Source organism: Heloderma suspectum, chromosome 1 (assembly GCF_057233095.1).
Source record: "Heloderma suspectum isolate Gila_16-S chromosome 1, 16-S_ref, whole genome shotgun sequence".
NCBI classification, from domain to species: domain Eukaryota; kingdom Metazoa; phylum Chordata; class Lepidosauria; order Squamata; family Helodermatidae; genus Heloderma; species Heloderma suspectum.
The window spans coordinates 191473515-191493885 of record NC_139458.1 but is presented as its reverse complement, the minus strand read 5'-3'; the positions used below and the strand labels follow the sequence as shown (position 1 = coordinate 191493885).

Below are 20371 nucleotides of genomic sequence, written 5' to 3'. Positions count from 1 at the left end.
TAAATAAGGAAAGCAGCTGCAGTTCACCTGCCAAGTCTTATAATATTTACACATTAAACCTGAAGACTGAACACAGCAGAACTTATGTCAAAGTAAGTATTCACAGGATTGTGCTATAGGTGCCCTTAACTGATTTTTCCCTAATATAGTACCTCACTTCCAGCTATAAGAAAAAATGATATATTGATTCAGCCTGTAAAATTAAGATGGTATGTTTAAAAAAAATTACTAATATAAGCTCACCTGCTAAATAATATCACAACCAATTTAAGGCATTGGAACATTTTCTTGAAGTTTCTGGAAAGAGTTCTGATTCAAAAATCCCCCCCCCCCCCGCCACTAGTTTGGTTTAGTTATGATTTCGCATTATGCCTCAACTGTCATAACCATGATAAAAAAATACATGTCATAACCATACTAATCAGTTAATTCCAAAGTCAGGATCCAACAGGGGCCTTCCACACACTGCCAGCTCCTGCCAGTCCCAGTATCTACACAGAAAGTAGAAACCTGCCACATACAGCGAAAGAATGAAAAGCCACTCCCACATTGCAGGCTGGATTGACCGTGTGCTCTGGCACTCAAGAGGGTGAAGGCTGTCATTCTTCCCAAGGAAGAGATCCCAAATTATAAGTGAGGTTATAAAATGTAATACTTTGCAGAGTTGAGTTTTGTGGATAATTTACCTCACCCTTAGTGGATTAACTCATATGTGGTAATTGAGACTGCAGGAATTTGAGTAATCTCTATTTAACTCACCTGGACCTACTTCTAAGTAAACATGCATAGGATTATACTGCACATCCTTTGTGTGTTACAGTAAATATTATCAGAATGTTGAACACTAACAAACCTGGATGAATTTTGTCAATGTCCAAATGTATACATTTCCCAACATTTCAGAGATACATTAGTAAATGCAGGATAATCACATTTACGGGACTATCAATATTCACCATTGTATCTCGTCAGACATTCACAAAATTTGTCACATGTGAATGTCAGCTTTGAAATTGTGGATATTCATGAGTTGTTACTATCTGTTCCTGACCTACTGGCATGTGGTTACAAGCACAACAGAAACCCAGGTGTTGCTTTCTGTAATGTTTTCCAAATGTCATATGCAAGTTTCAAGAGTTCACGCTTCCCTGCTCTGTCTTCCTTTCCAAAATCCCTTCGCCATACTAACAAATTCCTGCTGTGGTAATCAAAATGGCAACTTTGAGGCTCCTTTAAAGGCTAACCTGTTTAATGGGGCACAGACTGACAATGCCAGAACAACCATCCACTCCTAATGCTAAAAGTAATAGATCACTGCCTGTAACCACCACCTAACGCTAGATTGCAAAGGGTTACGTCTGTGGCTACTCAGCAGTGAGGGAAGCATCATCTGCACATGCTCAGAGGCACTCCATTATGACATAGCTTCACATGTCTTGAGGCTGAATGGCTCTATGACTAAACTCTCTGTGGCAGAGGGTTCATACTGATCCCCACTATTCCACATAGATACTTCTCAGGAAAAGGGGCAGAGGTAGGAAAGGAAGCCTGCAGTTCAGCTCGAGGGCAGCATGAGGGAAGCTGTACAAACACAAACCATTCCAGGCCTCCTTTCCCCCTCACCGGTGGAGCGAGCATTCATGCGGAACGGAACGAAAATCGCCCAGCGTCGTGCACATTTTAACAGAGAACTCGGCTGGGGTTCGAGTCCCCACTTTTTGTCGTCGTTTCCCCTACACCTGATTGACATGGGGATAGCATTTATTCCATTTGTTAGTAGCCCCGTAACAATTGATCTCAGGGCGATTTCCGAAAGAATCACAAAACAAAGCAAGCCCAGCAGGGGGCCAAATGTCTTGGAGGGCTTCCGTTGCTCCGGGTTTGCGCTGCAACGGGGTGCACGCTTCACTAGGAGTAAGTGCCAGGGAGTCAATGCGCAACGGACCGCAAGGCGAGCGAGCGCGTCACCTGCATGCGTTGCTCTCGCCCCAGGAAAAACACCGGCCGCTCAGCTCCTCCAAGGCCCGGCAGGCCTGCGAGCTACGCGCGCACTTAATCAACGCGGCGCCGCTGAGTTTCTGGGTTCGCGTGTCGCGCAGCATCCACGTATCCTGGATGTCGCCGAACGGGGCGAAGCGCTCCCGGACCTTCTCCTTTGGCACCTCCCTGCCCAGCAGCACGAATAAGCGGCTGCGGGGGGACCGTCGGAATCCTGGGCAAGGAAGCGGCTCTTGCCTCCTCCACGGCGGTCTCCTCCAGCGCCGGGCTTGCGATCCTGCGCCGCCATTTCCCACGCAAGGCTGGAAGCTCACCTCAGTCGGCCCAGCCCGCGGAGGCTTAAACAGTTCCTCTCACACCCGCTTCCGCTTCCCGCTCGAAAGCCGCGGCGTCCCGGAGAACCACAAAACATCGAACAGCCACTCTGCCCTCCGACACGCTCCCCTCTATGGCGCACTCTCCTATTTCTAAGCCGCCGTTCAAACAGAACGCGGCAACGCCAAGGTCGTTTCATTGCGTCTGTGGTCGCTCCGAGTCCGGCTGCCAGGAGGGGCCACAAGACAGGTGCCCACAGCGACCCCTTCTGACGAGGCGGAACTGAGACAGCGTTTTTGTCCCCTCACGCCCGCCCGCCCGTGTAAGCAACCAAACATCGCCCCGGGTTCAACGCCCACTCTGCGAAGGACCAATGGCCTTTCGCCCGTTAATATATGCCCAAAAGGCGGGAGGACAGCAGTAAGCGGAACAGCTATTGGCCACGCTCCGAACCAATCGGGTCATTCCGTTTCTCGCAGGCTGTTGAACGCGCGAGGGCTCGTTGCTCGCACGCGGGGGGTGGCTCTGCTCGTCGACGGCTGTTGGGGAAGAGGACAGCTCTCGCACACCGCCGCCGCAGATGCCCCGCCCTCCTGGCTAGAACGCTTCGAGCCGCAGCCAGAATGGCGCAGCGCGTTGACCTGTGGTTTTGCGGCTCCATTGTGACGCCATCCTCTCCTCGGCCTTGGCGGCACCTGTTGCTAGATGCGTGCCCGAAGTGTGCCACCAGCCCCTCCGGGTTGAAGTGGCTAATTTGCGGGAGGGTTTAGCGGTGGGCCGGGCTTTGCGAAGAGGCCAGGCCCGCGTAGGAAGGCGCCCTGTTCTAGCCTGGATCGAAGGTAGGCAGCACTGGAGCTGGAGGTTCTCCCACTTTAGTTTTAGGTCTGTTCTAAAGTGCCTAGTCCTCAATAAAATGTTATTCAGTTTATATCATCCCCACCCCCCAGACATGGGGGGGAGTAACAATCTGTAAATGAACAGCAGCAGTCACAGAAAGCCCAGGAACAGTGGCTGAATTAAAAAGTCTTCCAGCGACTTTTTAGCCTCTTGCCACTCAGTGTTCCAAGGAAAAATTAGAAACTATTTTTAAACACGAACTCTATAGGTTATCAATAAAGCTTCACTCTATTCAAAGTTTAGCACCTTAGTGTTACTTGAGGCGTACTTTGGGTGAGGAACATGAGAAAAAGCAAAAATAGCTGTGATGGCTATGAGAAAAATTCCAGAATATATATTAGGGTAATATAGCCATTAGGTCAACTCAAAGGACACGAAATACTGTGCAAACTTCTGCGTTCTCCATGACTCATCAGGCTCGGTTCTAGCCCAGCTTGGTGCCCTCTGGATGGTTTGGACTACAACTCCCAGGATTCCTGACCACTGGCCATGCTAGCTGGGGCTGCTGGGAGTTGAAATCCAAAACAGAGGGCACTAGTTTGGGGAAGACTGAGCCTGATTAAGAGTTCTGGAGAACTCAAAAGCTTGCATGCTATTTTGTGACCTTGGAGTTGGCCTAATTCAGATGCTGCCATAATGTGAATTTTGGAATAAAAACATAAGATGACCTGTGCTGGATCAGACCAAAAGCCTATCTAATCCAGCATTTTGCTCCCACAGTGGCCAACCAGATGCCTATGGGAAGCCCACAAGCAGGACATGAGTGGAATAACACTACTCATGTTCCCCAGCAACTGGTATTCAGAGGCATTATGGCCTCTTTCACTGGAGGTAATATATAGCTGGAAACATTATAAATAGTAGCCATTGATAGCCTTATCTTCCATGAATCTGTCTAATCCCCTTTAAAAGCTGGCCAAGTTGGTGGTCGTCGCATCGTGAGGTAGTGAATTCCATATTTTAGCTATGGGGTCTGTGAAAAAGTACTTTTATCTGCCCTGAATCTCCCACCATGGAACTTTAATGAATGGCCCTAGGTTCTAGCATTATGGGAAAAAAATCTCTCTTTCCTCCACACCATGCATACTTTTATATACTCTATCATGTCCCCAGTTATTCACCTTTTTTTTCTAAGCTAAAAAGCCCCAAATGTTGTAACCTTTCCTCATAGGGGAGTAGCTCTAGCCCAGTCTTCCCCAGCCTGGTTCCCTTAGATCACCTCCATCCAGCATGGCCAATGGTCAGGAATGCTGGGAATTGTAGTCCAAAATATCTGGACGACCCCAGGTTGGGGAAAGTTGCTCTAGCCTCTTAGAATCATAGAATAGTAGTAGGGTTGGAAGGGGCCTACAAGGCCATCGAGTCCAACCCCCTGCTCAATGCAGGAATCCAAGTCAGAGCATCCCTGACAAATGGCTGTCCAGCCTCGTCTTGAAGGCCTCCAGTGTGGGAGAGCCCACCACCTCCCCAGGTAATTGGTTCCATTGCTGTATTGCTCTGACACTCAGGAAGTTTTTCCTGATGTTCAGTCGGAATCTGGCTTCCTGTAACTTGAGCCCATTATTCCGTGTCCTGCACTCTGGGATGATCGAGAAGAGATCCTGGCCTTCTTCTCTGTGACAACCTTTCAAGTACTTGAAGAGCGCTATCATATCTCCCCTCAGTCTTCTCTTCTCAAGGCTAAACATGCCCAGTTCTTTCAGTCTCTCTTCATAGGGCTTTGTTTCCAGTCCCCTGATCATCTTTGTTGCCCTCCTTTGAACCCTCTCCAGCTTGTCTGCATCCTTCTTAAAGTGTGGTGCCCAGAACTGGACACAGTACTCCAGATGAGGCCTAACCAGTGCTGAGTAGAGGGGAACTAGTACTTCCCGGGATTTGGAAGCGATGCTTCTATGAATGCAGCCCAAAATAGCATTTGCCTTTTTTGCAGCCACATCACATTGTTGGCTCATATTCAGCTTGTGATCGACGACAATTCCAAGATCCTTCTCGCTCGTAGTGTGGTTGAGCCACGTATCCCCCATCTTGTAACTGTGCATTTGGTTTCTTTTTCCTAGGTGCAGAACTTGGCATTTGTCCCTATTAAATGCCATTCTGTTGTTTTCTGCCCAGCACTCCAGTCTATCCAGATCACTTTGAATTTTGTTTCTGTCTTCCAAAGTATTAGCTATCCCTCCCAATTTTGTGTCATCTGCAAATTTGATCAGCATTCCCTGCACCTCCTCCTCCAAGTCATTAATAAAAATATTGAAGAGCACTGGGCCCAGGACTGAGCCCTGCGGTACCCCACTCGTTACCTCTCCCCAGCTTGAGAAGGTCCCATTGATAAGCACTCTTTGGGTCCGATTCTGTAGCCAACTGTGGATCCACATGATCGTTGTTTCATCTAGCCCACTTCGAGCTAGTTTGCTCATCAGGATATCATGGGGCACTTTGTTGAAAGCTTTGCTGAAGTCGAGGTATATGATGTCTACAGCATTCCCACGGTCTACAAGGGAAGTGACTTGATCAAAAAATGAGATCAGATTTGTCTGGCAGGACTTGTTTTTGACAAATCCATGTTGGCTTCGAGTAATCACTGCATTGTTGTCAAGGTGCTTCCAGATGGATTGCTTTATGATCTGCTCCAGAATTTTCCCAGGGATTGATGTCAGACTGACTGGTCTGTAGTTCCCAGGTTCCTCCTTTTTACCCTTTTTGAAGATAGGGACAACGTTAGCCCTCCTCCAGTCATCTGGCACTTCCCCGGTCCTCCATGATTTCTCAAAGAGAATAGACAGCGGTTCTGAGAGCTCTTCTGCCAGTTCCTTTATGACTCTAGGATGCAGTTCATCTGGCCCTGGAGATTTGAACTCATTCAAAGTAATGAGGTGTTCCTTGACCATATGCCTGTCGATCTCAAGCTGCAATCCTGCCCCTTCAGCCTGTACTTCGCCTTTGCCAGGGGGGTCATAGACCCTCTTTTGGGAGAAGACTGAGCCAAAGTAGGAATTGAGCACCTCTGCCTTTTCTTTGTCCTCTGTTATCATTTTGCCATCCTTATTTAATAGCTGAACAACCATTTCTTTCCTCTGCCTTTTACTATGCACGTAGCTGAAGAAAGCCTTTTTGTTGTTTTTAGCATCCCTCGCTAACCTCACCTCGTTCTCCGCTTTAGCCTTCCTGACGCCATCCCTGCAATTCTGTGCTACCTGCCTGTACTCTTCCTTTGTTACTTGGCCTTCTTTCCACTTCCTATATGTGTCCTTTTTTGTTTTCAGGTCATCCCTAAGCTTTTTGTGAAGCCACATTGGCTTCTTCTGTTGTCTTCCACCTTTTCTTCTTGTTGGAATTGTTTGTGATTGTGCCTTGAGAATTTCCTTTTTTAAAAGTTCCCACCCATCTTGGACTCCTTTTCTCGCTAGCATTGCTTGCCATGGGACCTTACTGATCATTGTTCTGAGTTTATTAAAATCAGCTTTCCTAAAATCCAGGGTACGCGTTTGAGTACACTCGGCTTTTGCTTCCCTTAGAACCAAGAACTCAAGTACAACATGGTCGCTTTCCCCCAGAGTTCCTGTAACTGCTACTTTATCCACTAAGTCATCTCTGTTGGTTAGGATCAAGTCAAGGATAGCTGATCCTCTAGTTCCTTCCTCTACTTTCTGTAGGAGGAAGTTATCCGCCACACAAGTCAGGAATTTCCTGGAGGGGCCATGTTTTGCAGAATTTGTCTCCCAACAAATATCGGGGAAATTGAAGTCCCCCATTACTACTACATCATGCTTCCTTAAAACATTGGCTATTTGATTTTCAAAAGTTTCATCCTTGTCTTCTCCTTGATTGGGTGGCCGGTAGTAGACTCCAACCACCAGGTTCCTTTTATTCTTTGCTCCATTTATTTCAACCCAGATGCTCTCGATGGGGCTACCAAGCTCCTCCTCCTGTATTTCTGTGCAGAGATATGTATTTTTCACATACAGTGCAACCCCGCCTCCCTTTCTGTTCCTCCTGTTCTTTTTGAACAAGTTATATCCTTCAACTGCTGTATTCCAGTCATGAGAGTCATCCCACCAAGTCTCAGTTATACCTATCAAGTCATAATTTCCCTCCTGTATTAAGAGTTCAAGTTCGTTCTGTTTGTTTCCCATACTCTGGGCATTAGTATATAGACATCGAAGACCATGTGCTTCATAGTCTGGCTTTCTTCCTACATGTGTCTGAAGACTATTATTGGGCGCTATCAGCGCTGTTCTCTCCATTGCAGTGCATGCGCCTACGTCCATTGTTACCCCCAACATTACATCTCCCTTCCCCGTAGGATTCAGTTTAAAGCCCGCCTGATGAAGTTCTTCATGCTGTGGCCAAACACATTCTTCCCAGCCTTTGTGAGGTGCAACCCATCCCTAGCCAACAGCCCATCTTCCAGTAAGTATAGCCCGTGGTCCCAGAATCCAAATCTCTCTCGTCGGCACCACCTTCGTAGCCAGTCATTCACCCGGAGTATTTTTCGTTCCCTTTCTATCCCTCTTCTAACTACTGGAAGGATGGATGAGAAAACTATCTGGGCCCCAAAGTTCTTGAGTTTCCTTCCCAAAGCTTCAAAGTCTGACGTGATCTCTTCGTAGCTCCGCTTGGCGGTATCATTTGTTCCCACATGGATGAGAAGAAAGGGATACCTGTCAGTGGGCTTTATGAGTGCAGGCAACCTTTCAGTCACGTCTCTAATCTGTCCTCCCGGGAGACAACATACCTGGCGAGTCCACGGGTCTTCGCGACATACTTGGGTCTCGATCCCACGCAGCAAGGAGTCTCCCACTACTACCACTCTTCTCTTCTTCTTCTTGTAGGCCTGGGTTTCATCGCCTCTGTTTGACTGACCTTTAGCCTCTTGCTCACTCTCATGCAGGTTCCCCTGTGATTCTTCCTCTGCAGGCTGTCCTCCAGTCTCATCTGCAAGTACCTGGAATCGGTTCCACAGCTCCACCGCTTCCACTGGTGCAGAGTGGCGTCTAGTTCTTCTTCTCCTAACTGTCACCGTTTTCCAAGGAGTATCCTCTACTCCATTTTTCTTCACCTCAGCATTTCCCACTGCCTCATCTTGCTGTTGCTCTTCAAGCTTCTGGTCTGCCCTTTGCTGCTGTAGTTCCCCCATTCTGTCCAAGAACTCTTCGTGTTCTCTTATTCCCCAGAGGGTTGACAGTCGCCGCTCCAGTCCACTTACTTTTTCCTCCAGCAGCGTGATCAACTTGCACTTGTTGCAGGTGTAGGCCTTGTTGTTCCCAGGCAAGAAAACAAACATTGCACACACCTTGCAGGTCACCACCACTGGAGAGTCTTGTCCTTCCATAGCCTCTTTTCCCTTTTTGTGTCTAGCTTTGTGATTGTTCTAGACTAGCCTGTGCCTGCTCCTCTACTCAGTAGAGGTTAAAAGCAGAGTCCCACTGGTGTGGAAGTGTGTGTTACAAGACAAATAAATGAAAAAAAGTTAGTAAAAAAAAATAAAAAAAAATGTTAGGGGCCTCCCCCTTGACCTCCCCTGCCGAACTCCCCTGGCCAACTCCTGTTTGCTCCCCCTGTTCGCTCGCTCTGGTCACTTGCTCTCTGGGAGCTTGCCTGCTTCTGTAGTCCCTGGACCAGCTGGAGCAGCTTGCTCTGCTCTGCTCTGCTCAGCTGGGAGGCGGGAAACAGACTGAAGCTTCCCGCCCAGTCAGCTGCTGGGAGTACTCAGGCCACACCCCTCCAATTCAGTTGGAGCTCTCAGAAGCTCCTGGTGAGCTCACAGCCAGTCAGAAGGATAAAGGGCAGCGCCCTGGGCTTCCTGCAACCCACTTACCTCTTAGCCTCTGTCTCCTTTGTCTCCTTTGTCTCTTCAACCACTGCAACTCCCCTGGCCAACTCCTGTTTGCTCCCCCTGTTCGCTCGCTCTGTTCGCTCGCTCTCTGGGAGCTTGCCTGCTTCTGTAGTCCCTGGACCAGCTGGAGCAGCTTGCTCTGCTCTGCTCTGCTCAGCTGGGAGGCGGGAAACAGACTGAAGCTTCCCGCCCAGTCAGCTGCTGGGAGTACTCAGGCCACACCCCTCCAATTCAGTTGGAGCTCTCAGAAGCTCCTGGTGAGCTCACAGCCAGTCAGAAGGATAAAGGGCAGCGCCCTGGGCTTCCTGCAACCCACTTACCTCTTAGCCTCTGTCTCCTTTGTCTCCTTTGTCTCTTCAACCACTGCAACTCCCCTGGCCAACTCCTGTTTGCTCCCCCTGTTCGCTCGCTCTGTTCGCTCGCTCTCTGGGAGCTTGCCTGCTTCTGTAGTCCCTGGACCAGCTGGAGCAGCTTTTGTGCATCTTTTCCAGCTCAACAATATCCTCAAAGTGTAGTGACCAGAACTGTACACGGTATTCCAAGTGTGGTATAAAGGCATTATGATAATGGTAGTTTTATTTTCAATTCATTTCCTAGTGATCTCCAAGGTGGAATTTGCCTTTTTACAGCAGCCAGACACTGGGTTGATATTTTCATCCAGCTATTAACCACAACCCCAAGATCCCTTTCTAGCCACTGCTAGCAGACTTAAGTTAGCCCCATGCAGCACTTTGCACTTGCATACACTGAACCATATTTGCCATGTTTATGCCCATTCCTCAACTTTGGAGAAATGCATTTGGAGCTCTTCACTGTCCCTTTTTGTTTTAACAACCTTAAATAATTTGGGGTTGTCAGCAAACTTGGCCACCTTACTGCTCACCCATGACTGTAGGTCATTTATGAACAAGTTTAAAAGCAGCTGTTCCAATACATATCCTTGGAAGACCCCACTGTTTATATCCCTCCGTTGAAAAAACCAACCTTTTAGGGTTTTTAAAAACTGCTTACTGATCAATAAGAGGCCCTCTTTTCTTACCCTGTAACTGCTAAATTTCCCTTTGGTAAGGGACTTTCTGAAAAGCCTCTGGAAAGTCCAAGGCTGTGTTTCCACCAGCAATTTACTCCAACCTGGCTGCGCAGTGAGGTCTCTGTGTTTCCATGACATCGTGGCCATTCAGCCCCAGCCCTGCATTTTATCACAGAAAAAACGCTTCTTCTGAGACTGGTTATAGTCTGACTTTTCCTGCTTACTTTGGATCCATTACTGAGCTATTTCCACAGCCGTGCTGGAGCAGAGCACAAGGGAACGAGGGAGGGGGAATCGGCAAGAGGAGGAGGCAGGAACATTGATGAGGTAATCAGACCCAACCCAGACGCCACCCAGCCATCAAGAAAATAATTTGATTAGAGCTCAGGGGAAACAGCACAGAGCCCCATGCTACAGCAACAATAAGCTGGGTCTTTAAGGACTGTGGAAACGGGAAAAGGAGAAGATACGATTGGGGAAACATTGCAACAAAGTTGCAAACAAAGTGAAGCCGATAGCATGGAAACACACTCCAAGTAAATCATGTCTATGGATTATTGTTATCCACATACTGGTTGACACAACAAAAAACTCTAAAAGTTTATTGAGACAGGACTCAATATTGCAAAAGCCATATTAACTCTTCTTCAACAAGACTTGTCCTTCTATATGTTTGATCATTTTATATTTTTATTATATTATATTTATTATATTACATCATTTTATATTTAATCTTGCTTTTAATCAATTAATCAATTTACCCAAAACAGACATTAAACTAACCAGCCCGTAATTTCCTGGATTCCCCCTGGATCTTTTTTTTCAATTGACATTACATTGGCCACTTTCCAGTCCTCTGGTATAGTGGCCAAGCTTAGGGGCATGTTACATATTTATGTTAAAAGATCAATAATTTCACATTTGAATTCTTTAAAATTTCTCAGACACATACCATCTGAACGTGGTGATTTGTCCGTTTTCTATTTGTTGATCATGTCTAGAACAGGGGTAGACAACCAGGTGCCCTCTAAATGGTTTAGACTACAACTCCCACTGGCCCCCGCCAGCATAGCCAGTAGTCAGGCATTATGGGAGTTGTAGTCAAAAACAATGGAAGTGCACCAGGTTGCCTACACCTGGTTTAGAACTTCATCTCATCACCACTATTTACCTTAGCTCCTCAGACCCCATTCCTAAAAATATCAGTTTAGGCACAGGTATATGCCCTAATCTTCTGCAGTAAAGACAGACAAAAAGCATCCATTCAGCTTCTCTGCAATCTCCTCATCCTCCCTTCATGAGCTCTTGATCTCCTGGGATACATTTTATTATTTACATACAGTATGTGGTATCTTCCCTGCCTTTTTCTTGTTGTTGTTGTTCAGTCGTTAAGTTGTGTCCGACTCTTTGTGACCCCATGGACCATAGCACGCCAGGCCTTCCTGTCCTCTGCTCTCTCCCGGAGTGTGCTCAAGTTCATATTCATTTCATCGGTGATGCTATCTAGCTATCTCATCCTCTGCCGTCCTCTTCTCCTTTTGCCTTCAGTCTTTCCCAGCATCAAGGTCTTCTCCAGTGAGTTTTCTCTTCGCATTTGGTGGCCAAAATATTTGAGCTTCAGTATCTGTCCTTCCCATGAGCATTCAGGGTTGATTTCCTTTAGGATGGACTGATTTGACCTCCTTGCAGTTCAGGGGACTCGTAAGAGTCTTCTCCAGCACCACAGCTCGAAAGCATCGATTCTTCGGCGCTCAGCCTTCCTTATAGTCCAGCTCTCACAGCCATACATTGCTACTGGGAAAACCATAGCTTTGATTATACGAACCTTTGTCGGCAAAGTGATGTCTCTGCTTCTTACTATGCTGTCTAGGTTTGCCATAGCTTTCCTCCCAAGGAGCAAGCGTCTTTTAATTTCATGGCTGCAGTCACCATCTGCGGTGATCATGGAGCCCAAGAAAATAAAATCCGTCACTGCTTCCATTTCTTCCCCTTCTATATGCCAGGAAGTGATGGGGCCAGATGCCATGATCTTAGTTTTTTTCATGTTGAGTTTCAAACCAGCTTTTGCACTCTCCTCTTTCACTCTCAACAAGAGGCTCTTGAGATCCTCTTCGCTTTCTGCCATTAGGGTGGTATCGTCTGCATATCGGACGTTGTTGATAATTCTCCCAGCAATCTTAATTCCGACCTGTGATTCATCCAGCCCGGCGTTTCTCATGATGTACTCTGCATATAAGTTAAATATGCAGGGCGACAGTATACAGCCTTGTCATACTCCTTTCCCAATTTTGAACCAATAGGTTATTCCATGACCAGTTCTTACTGTTGCTTCTTGACCCTCGTACAGGTTTCTCAGGAGACAGGTAAGGTGGTCTGGTACTCCCATCTCTTTAAGAATTTGCCACAGTTTGTTGTGATCCACACCATCAAAGGCTTTAGCGTAGGCAGTGAAGCAGAAATAGACGTTTTTCTGGAATTCTCTTGCTTTCTCCATGATGCAGCGAATGTTGGCGATTTGATCTCTAGTTCCTCTGCCTCTTCGAAACCCAGCTTGTACTTACTGTAGTTCTCGGTTCACATGCTGCTGAAGCCTAGTTTGTAGGATTTTGAGCATAGCCTTGCTGGCCTGTGAAATGAGCGCAATTGTACGGTAGTTTGAACACTCTTTGGCATTGCCCTTCTTTGGAATTGGAATGTAAACTCACCTTTTCCAGTCTTGTAGCCATTGTTGAGTGTTCCAAATTTGTTGGCATATTGAGTGCAGTGCTTTAACAGCATCATCTTTTAGGATTTTAAATATTTTTTTTTACACAGCCCCAAAATATTTATTTTCAAAGTCTTATTTGCTTCAATTTCTTCCTGTTGCCATATGCGCGTCTGTGTGACTGTTTAATATGCTTACAATTTCTGGTTTCACTGGAGTAGAGTTATCCATTCTTAAAGTGAATGTAAAGCAGTACCGGGGAAAGTGTGGCCCTCCAGAGGTTGGACTGCAGCTCTGGTCAGAATAGCCAGAGGTGAGGGATGATGGGGGTTGCAATCCAACATCTGGAGGGCTTCATGTTGCACATCCCTGATTTTAACGGAACTCTTGACTTTCTGCTGTTGCAGTTCCTAGTTTGCCAGCAAACTGCTTTAGAGAGCAATCATATGGTCCCTGGGAGAGCATCCCAGAGACCATAGAATTGCTCATAAAATCCCTTCTGAGAGGGTGCTCTGACAGTGCTCTGACCTCGGAAGGGGGAGTTGGAGATCCATCCCTCGCAGCCAGTGCAGAGAGAACCATGCCGGCTGCTTCTCCGAGGTCAAAAACTCAACCTCAGAGAGGGAAAAAGGGGGCATTCCAGTGGGCAGGGATGGGAGGAGTCTGGAGAGGCCAGGACACAATTTATCCTGAGCCTCTTCCAGCCCCCTTCTCTCCCCCTCTGAAGCACCGTCACTAGATGGGCTAAAAAGCTAAAAAGGGTAGAGGAGGGAGGGGGCAAAGATCATCACTGCCACTCCTCCCGCCCTGCATTGGATGATCAGACTCCTCCAAGTTCAGGGGCCTCCGATCACAATCAATAGGATTGTGGCCTTAGCTGCTTTCACATTGGGCAGGCTAGTCTAGCAGCGGAGAGAGAATCCATGGTGAACGAACCGCCATGCCCTGTGACCTCTCACTAACAAAGCAGAAGGCAGAGGGGGCATTTCTGACTTTTTTTCCCGTTCTGAATTCCCCCTCCCCCATTTCTTCCAATGAGGGAAATATACTACATCAGCTCCAGGGCTGGCATGGTCCCCCGCTCCCCTGACAACCCCATTCCAGCGCTGTGCCACATCAACGGGCGGGCTCTCAATCCTGCAGATCCAAAGCTTCGCAATATGCCACCCAGCATTCCTCCTCCAGTAGTGGAGAAGCAACAGCAGCAGATATCCCCACAGCCACGCAGAGGACGCTTCAGAAGGCGAGCCCTCCTCCGCCTATAGACCTCTCTCCCCGCAGGTGGAGAGGGAGTTTTGCTATATCCTTTGTCCTTAGGCTGCCCTTCTAGAGACCACAGGATTGTAGCCTAAAACGTTAAAATAATTTAGGCTACAATTATAGCCCAATTATTTACAAGCCCAATTATTCACAAGGCTTTTACAGGCTTATAAATAAGCCTGTAATAGTTAACAGTCCGCAAACCTTTTACTAGCTTGCTAAGAGCTTAGGAACCTGCTGTCATTGGCCAACAACCTGTGAGAAGTTCAATTACCCTTCATGATAAACATGCAAGACTAGATTTTTCTGTACTTCTGCAATACTGTGGACCAGCAATCTCATTTGGAAGCACTGAAGTGAACAGATATACTTCAAGTAATGGCTGTTTTTCATTGCAAGCAATGAAAGTATTAACTTGTCTGAATTGAACTAAATTACCACTAGTGCTTATAAAAACATGGAGATTTATTCTCACATTATCTTCATATCTCTGTTGGGTTTATTATTGTCATTATTATTTGTCTCTCTTATGATAAGCCCTGCATTTGTTTTGCTGTCTGACAGTGTAGGCACTTACGTTCCTCAGCTGAAAGTGGTAGGCACACCATCTTTATTCTTCCAGTTTAAAAACAGAGCAGTGAGCACTTGGCACCTACTTTTTAATGTTATTAAAATTAAAATGTGTTAATATATTCATGGTCTGAACGCTGGGAAGGTCATGGGTCACTGGTAGCCTTCTTTCTCTTTGATGATGTAGTTTTACTGTTTTATTGTATTATGTATTATTTTAATCATATTTGTACAGTGCCCTGATACCTGCAAGGATGAAGGGTAGTTTAAAAATATTGTAATATTAATACCTATTAAGTAAATAAATGCTTTGCATGTAAAAAAAACAAAAAAACACGGTTCAGTCCCTTGCAGCTCCAGACTGAGCTGGGAAATACCCCTGTCTGAAACCCTGGAGGGCTCTTTCCAGCCAGTGTAGACAATATTGAGCTAGATCAATGGTCTGTCTCAATACAAAGCAGCTTCCTATGTCCTGTCCATGCTACTAGATATTATAAACATGAAAGTAGATATAGATATGCTAAGGAGAGGAAATTATTTTAAGCACATCATTGTTCCATTTCTGCATGTTTCTTTTTCATAGATTACCATGGGTGATTTTGAAAAGGGTAAAAAGATCTTCGCTCAAAAGTGTTCTCAGTGCCACACAGTTGAAAAAAGTGGAAAGCACAAGACAGGCCCAAATCTTTGGGGTCTCTTTGGCCGTAAAACAGGACAATCGCCTGGATTCTCTTATTCAGAGGCAAACAAGAATAAAGGTAAAATAAAGGACAGGAAAGGCAGAACAATAAACAGCACTGGTGTTTAATGACAGTATCCCTAAATAAATGTGATCCAAAGTTATGGAAGGAAAAAACATCACTAGAAGATTACTTCACAATTCAAAGCAGCACTTAGGGATGCATTCTGAAACAGTTCTTCTAATGTATGTCTATAAAGGGGACTTAGGGTGTAATCTTATTGGATCCGCCCTTGATACTTGTAAGCCTCCAAGTGTGGAGGCTTACGAGTATCCAGTGCAGAGTGGGAGAAGCAGCGGAAGCCATCTTTGCCTCCATGCTCCCCCTGTGCTGCCTGCAATTTAGCTAGATGGGTGTTTTCACCCGTCTAGCTGGGGTGTCGTGGAAGGAGGGGTTGTGGTTCCTTCCATGCCAGCAGGGAGGGGGAGGGGCCGGAGTGTGGACTCCTGGGTCCAAGGTCAGAGCACTGTCTCCGACCTTAGACCCAGGAATCTGAAATTTCCTAGGCCCCCCAGACTCTGGTCATAGGATTGCTCTCGCCTTATGTTTTCTGTAGCAAATATTTACCTATGATTTGGGTTTAATTACTTGTGTATTGTGACATTTATGGCCCTTTCATGCACTGTGCTGACACTCAGAGGACCAGTCCCAAGGGCTCAATGCTACCAGAGCTTATGCCAGAGCTAGGACCTGACCTCAACACTAATGGAACAGCTGTGTTACTGCCCATTGTATGGCACCCCTGGGGAAGGAGGGAGCACCAGTGATAGCATCTGTCCATGGTGTATTACGAAGATTTTGCTTGTGGTGTTTCAGCATTGTGTTTTTCTTTTAAATGTTTCTATAAATTGAAATGCAGTGAGTTTATCCAATGGTGTCTTTCCACCAGCAGAAAAGATGCAGCTGGTTGATTGAATTGCCCCAACCTCAGATCTGCCCCAGGGGACTGGAGGACCCTTGACCTGCAGGCAGCTGCAGCGGGGAGGAAGAGAAGGGAACCTCCCCTTGTGCAAGCAAACATCCACTTGCATAATGCTGGATGTAGCCCAGTGATCAGATATTGTAAGAATTGGTGGAAACAAAATCTTTGACATATTTACTTGCATAGGAGAGATTCGCAGAACACATGGTATGAAGATACCAGCAAAAGACTAAATGTGGGGCTAGAGAACAATACATCAGCCTAAACGGTACAGCCAGTTAAAATCTTACTATAATCACAGCTCAAATTGTATACTGTATTTAAAAGATAAAGATGACACCAGTTGGCTAGGAAAATCAATTGAAAGAATTGCCAGAAAGAGTTTGCTTGTTTTATTTACAACATTTGTGTACTTCTCCACATCTAAACAGATTCCATTAAGAGTTATGGATCTGCTGGCTCTTGGTCACGGCAATTTATTTCCAACTAGGTTCTGAAAATAACTTTTAATATTTAGGAAGATAATGATTAGGTTGGGGGTTTTAAAAAGTGTGAAATTTGAAAAATAACAACACCCTCCTTTTATTATTAGATGAAGTTGTCACCCAGTTCTGATTGCCAGAAGTAAGTATCTAGGACATCTAGAAGTGTTACGTTTATCTGATGTGGCTAAAATACTCATCAGTTTATGTATCCCAAATTGATTCTTAAAAGGTGAATCAAGAGTGAATAGCATGCCAGATTTATGCTAAATATTGAATGTGTTCAAACAATAAGCATTTTGTTTGACTTTCTTTCCGATCCTCTTTTTTAACCATAGTTATTCAAGTTTATTTTCATCTGTATGAACCAACAGATTTTGAATTCTTTCAGAGTATATGGATGCACATACTTGTAGGTGATGCCTACTAGTAAAACGTTAATAGAATGGAAGATAATTTATCACTCTCTAAAATTTCCAGGTATTGTCTGGAATGAAAATACGCTGATGGAATATTTGGAGGACCCTAAGAAATACATTCCTGGAACAAAAATGATTTTTGCTGGCATTAAAAAGAAGAATGAAAGAGCAGATCTCATTACATACTTGAAAAAAGCAACCTCTTCATAAAACGTTGCAGTTTCTGTGATGTAAAAATAATTCCCAGTTTGCTTAACTCTTCTGCTACAACTGATGTGCCTTAAATAAAGGTTGCTCTTTTCAGATGCTCTGTCTCCTAACAAAACAAGGATGAGCATGTTTTGTCTTTTTATATAGATACCCATGTCCAGATACTTCAGTATTTTATTCATTTATTTACAGTATTTATAGTCTGCCTCATAACAAACCTATTAGGTAGCTCACAACAAAAGATAAAACAACTTGCAGTTTAGTAACATTAGACAACAGAACAGACCAAAAGGGGCTTAGTTTAGTCTTCTGTCTGTGGAGGTACACAATTTGTCACCCACCAGGATGTATATGACAACCCACCAGGAGGTCAGTACACCTGCCTTTGCAGTCTGCCTGAGATTGTAGAAATTGGGATTGGCAGGCCTGGCAGGGCAGTATTGGAGTGACGTTGCCCTTGTGATAAGAACCCACACACTTCAGTTGCAATGTTTTATTCAGGCCAACTTTTCAGTGAAATCAATGGAAAAGGGGACTGCTCAGCACTCTGCGGGACTCTGCTACAGTAAAATTGAAAGAGCTGACAAATGCAATTAATCTTGATGAAGACAAGGGCAAGGATCGTTACATATGTATAGAATTCTGGTCACTGTTCCATCACACTGCTGTGCTTGGTAGGGTATTGGAAAAACTAGATGCTGGTCTATTTAAAATTAATTTAAAACATTAGTTTCATTCTTACATTCACATTTTCTAGTAGGTTAGCATGGCATTAGCATCCACGTAATGCTGTGACCACAGATTAGCATTTATCTAAACCAGGATGTGACAAACATTGAAAACTTGCAGTGGGTATGGATATACTGGAAAGGGGACAAATGCCCAAGATTTGCAAATGGGTGCAGTCTGAGATTTGATGTAAGTCATGGCTGTGGCTGGCAAGGGTTTTGATTTGATATACGTGATCATCTCCTTCAGATAACTGATGCAATGTCACAGTTCCCCTTCAAGGGCAGAATACATAGCACCCTTGGCTGCTTTTCCCAATAGAGGGAAGGATCGGCTGACAGAGACCTAGGATGGAGGACATAGTCTGAAGGCATGTGATGTAGCAACTTTGCTGAAGCTAAGCAGGTTTAGGTACAATTGGTGTCTGGGTGGTAGAGCATCTGGAAACTTCATGTAGACTACTCTGAGCTTCCTGGGATGTAAATCAAAACACTTTCAGAGTGTTTGGCTGATTGTGTAGGAAAGCCACTCAACTGTCCTGCAGTGTGCTCTGGGCTGGATATGCTTCCTTGACTTTCAGATAGCTGTCATTGCTCCCTCAGTTAAACCTAGATCTGGGATGAGAGAGGATCCCCAGGCCTTTAGATTATTTACCTGAGACCAGAGAAGCACCTTTTAGCAAACCCTCACCTGGCTACAGCCCAGCAGAACCCAATTCATGGTTCTCTTTATCTCCAAGCATGGACACAAGCAGTCTGGAATGCAGGTGGGACCCATCTGTGGGCAAAGCAAAATAATCAGTCAACTGCTCCAAATCAAAAGCTGCTTTCAAGTTCAAGATAAGTGAAAGAAATAAGCAATTCTAAATATCTGACAATAGACAGACTTAAGAGCAGAGTTGTCTGCGATGTTCGATGATAGATAACTTTCATAGGAAAATCTAACCCCATTTATTATTTCCCTAGGGCGCTGGTGGGCGAAGGAGATTGATAGGTGGAGGGGCATCATCCCTTCAGGAGTGCAAAAGGGAGTTTGAGCTAAAATGCACATAGGTAGAGCATCTGGGGAGATGGCCCATTTATTTTTACCTAGAAACCAAGCTGGGTAGGCAAGAGGTATGAATTGGGGGTTCCTGGCAGATGGGATTCACTAGGCAGGAAACTCCGCCCTCTGTATTTGGAGTGATGCTTGGTACCTGAAAAGTGAGAAGGCATGGAATGGAAGTTCTAGCTTATCTGGGTTACATCAGGAGATTCTTAAAGGGGCAGGCTCTGGTATTCTTAGCCTGTCTCCTTTCTGATTTTGTAGTGTTACCACAGGTTCAAGCAGGGACTATAGTTTATAATTTGCAATTGCCTAGTTGGTAGGCAGCTCTTTGTTTCTTGCATTGGTTTGGAAACTGCTACTGCAGCCAGGATAGGTGCATCACCGTTTTGTTGTTGTTTATTCGTTCAGTCGCTTCCGACACTTCGTGACTCCATGGACCAGCCCACGCCAGAGCTTCCTGTTGGCTGTCGCCACCCCCAGCTCCCCTAAGGTCAAGTCCGTCACCTCCAGAATATCATCCATCCATCTTGCCCTTGGTCGGCCCCTCTTCCTTTTGCCTTCCACTTTCCCTAGCATCAGCATCTTCTCCAGGGTATCCTGTCTTCTCATTATGTGGCCAAAGTACTTCAGTTTTGCCTTTAATATCCTTCCCTCAAGTGAGCAGTCTGGCTTGATTTCCTGGAGTATGGACTGGTTTGATCTTTTTGCAGTCCAAGGCACTCTCAGAATTTTCCTCCAGCACCACAGTTCAAAAGCATCTACCTTCCTTCGCTCAGCCTTCCTTATGGTCCAGCTCTTGCAGCCATAGGTTACTATGGGGAATACCATTGCTTTAACTATGCAGACCTTTGTTGTCAGTGTGATGTCTCTGCTGTTAACTATTTGATCAAGATTTGTCATTGCTCTCCTCGCAAGAAGTAAATGTCTTCTGATTTCCTGACTGCAGTCAGCGTCTGCAGTAATCTTTGTGCCTAGAAAGACAAAGTCTGTCACTGCCTCCACGTTTTCTCCCTCTATTTGCCAGTGATCAATCAAGCTGGTTGCCATAATCCTGGTTTTTTTGAGGTTGAACTGCAACCCAGCTTTTGCACTTTCTTCTTTCACCTTCGTCATGAGGTTCCTCAGCTCCTCCTCGCTTTCAGCCATCAAAGTGGTATCTGCATAGTGGAGATTGTTAATGTTTCTTCCAGTGATTTTAACTCCAGCCTTGGCTTC

At 45.6% G+C, this 20371-nt stretch overlaps 2 protein-coding genes across 2 annotated transcripts in view; one reads left to right on the top strand and one right to left on the bottom strand.

The window, feature by feature from the left end:
• Positions 1 to 2651, bottom strand: part of RBM45 (RNA binding motif protein 45) — a 50176-nt gene extending 47525 nt beyond the window's left edge. Inside the window, 2 exon segments of the mRNA XM_084805612.1 lie at positions 1969 to 2336; positions 2484 to 2651. Coding sequence (XP_084661738.1) covers positions 1969 to 2336; positions 2484 to 2651 — 536 coding nt within the window.
• Positions 2652 to 2922: 271 nt separating this feature from the next.
• LOC146358562 (cytochrome c, somatic) lies at positions 2923 to 19870 on the top strand. Its single transcript, XM_084814513.1, has 3 exons — positions 2923 to 3152; positions 15191 to 15365; positions 17232 to 19870. The coding sequence occupies exons 2-3, from the start codon at positions 15197 to 15199 to the stop codon at positions 17378 to 17380; spliced, it is 318 nt and encodes a 105-aa protein (XP_084670639.1). The 5' UTR covers positions 2923 to 3152; positions 15191 to 15196; the 3' UTR covers positions 17381 to 19870.
• The last annotated feature ends 501 nt before the right edge of the window (positions 19871 to 20371 follow it).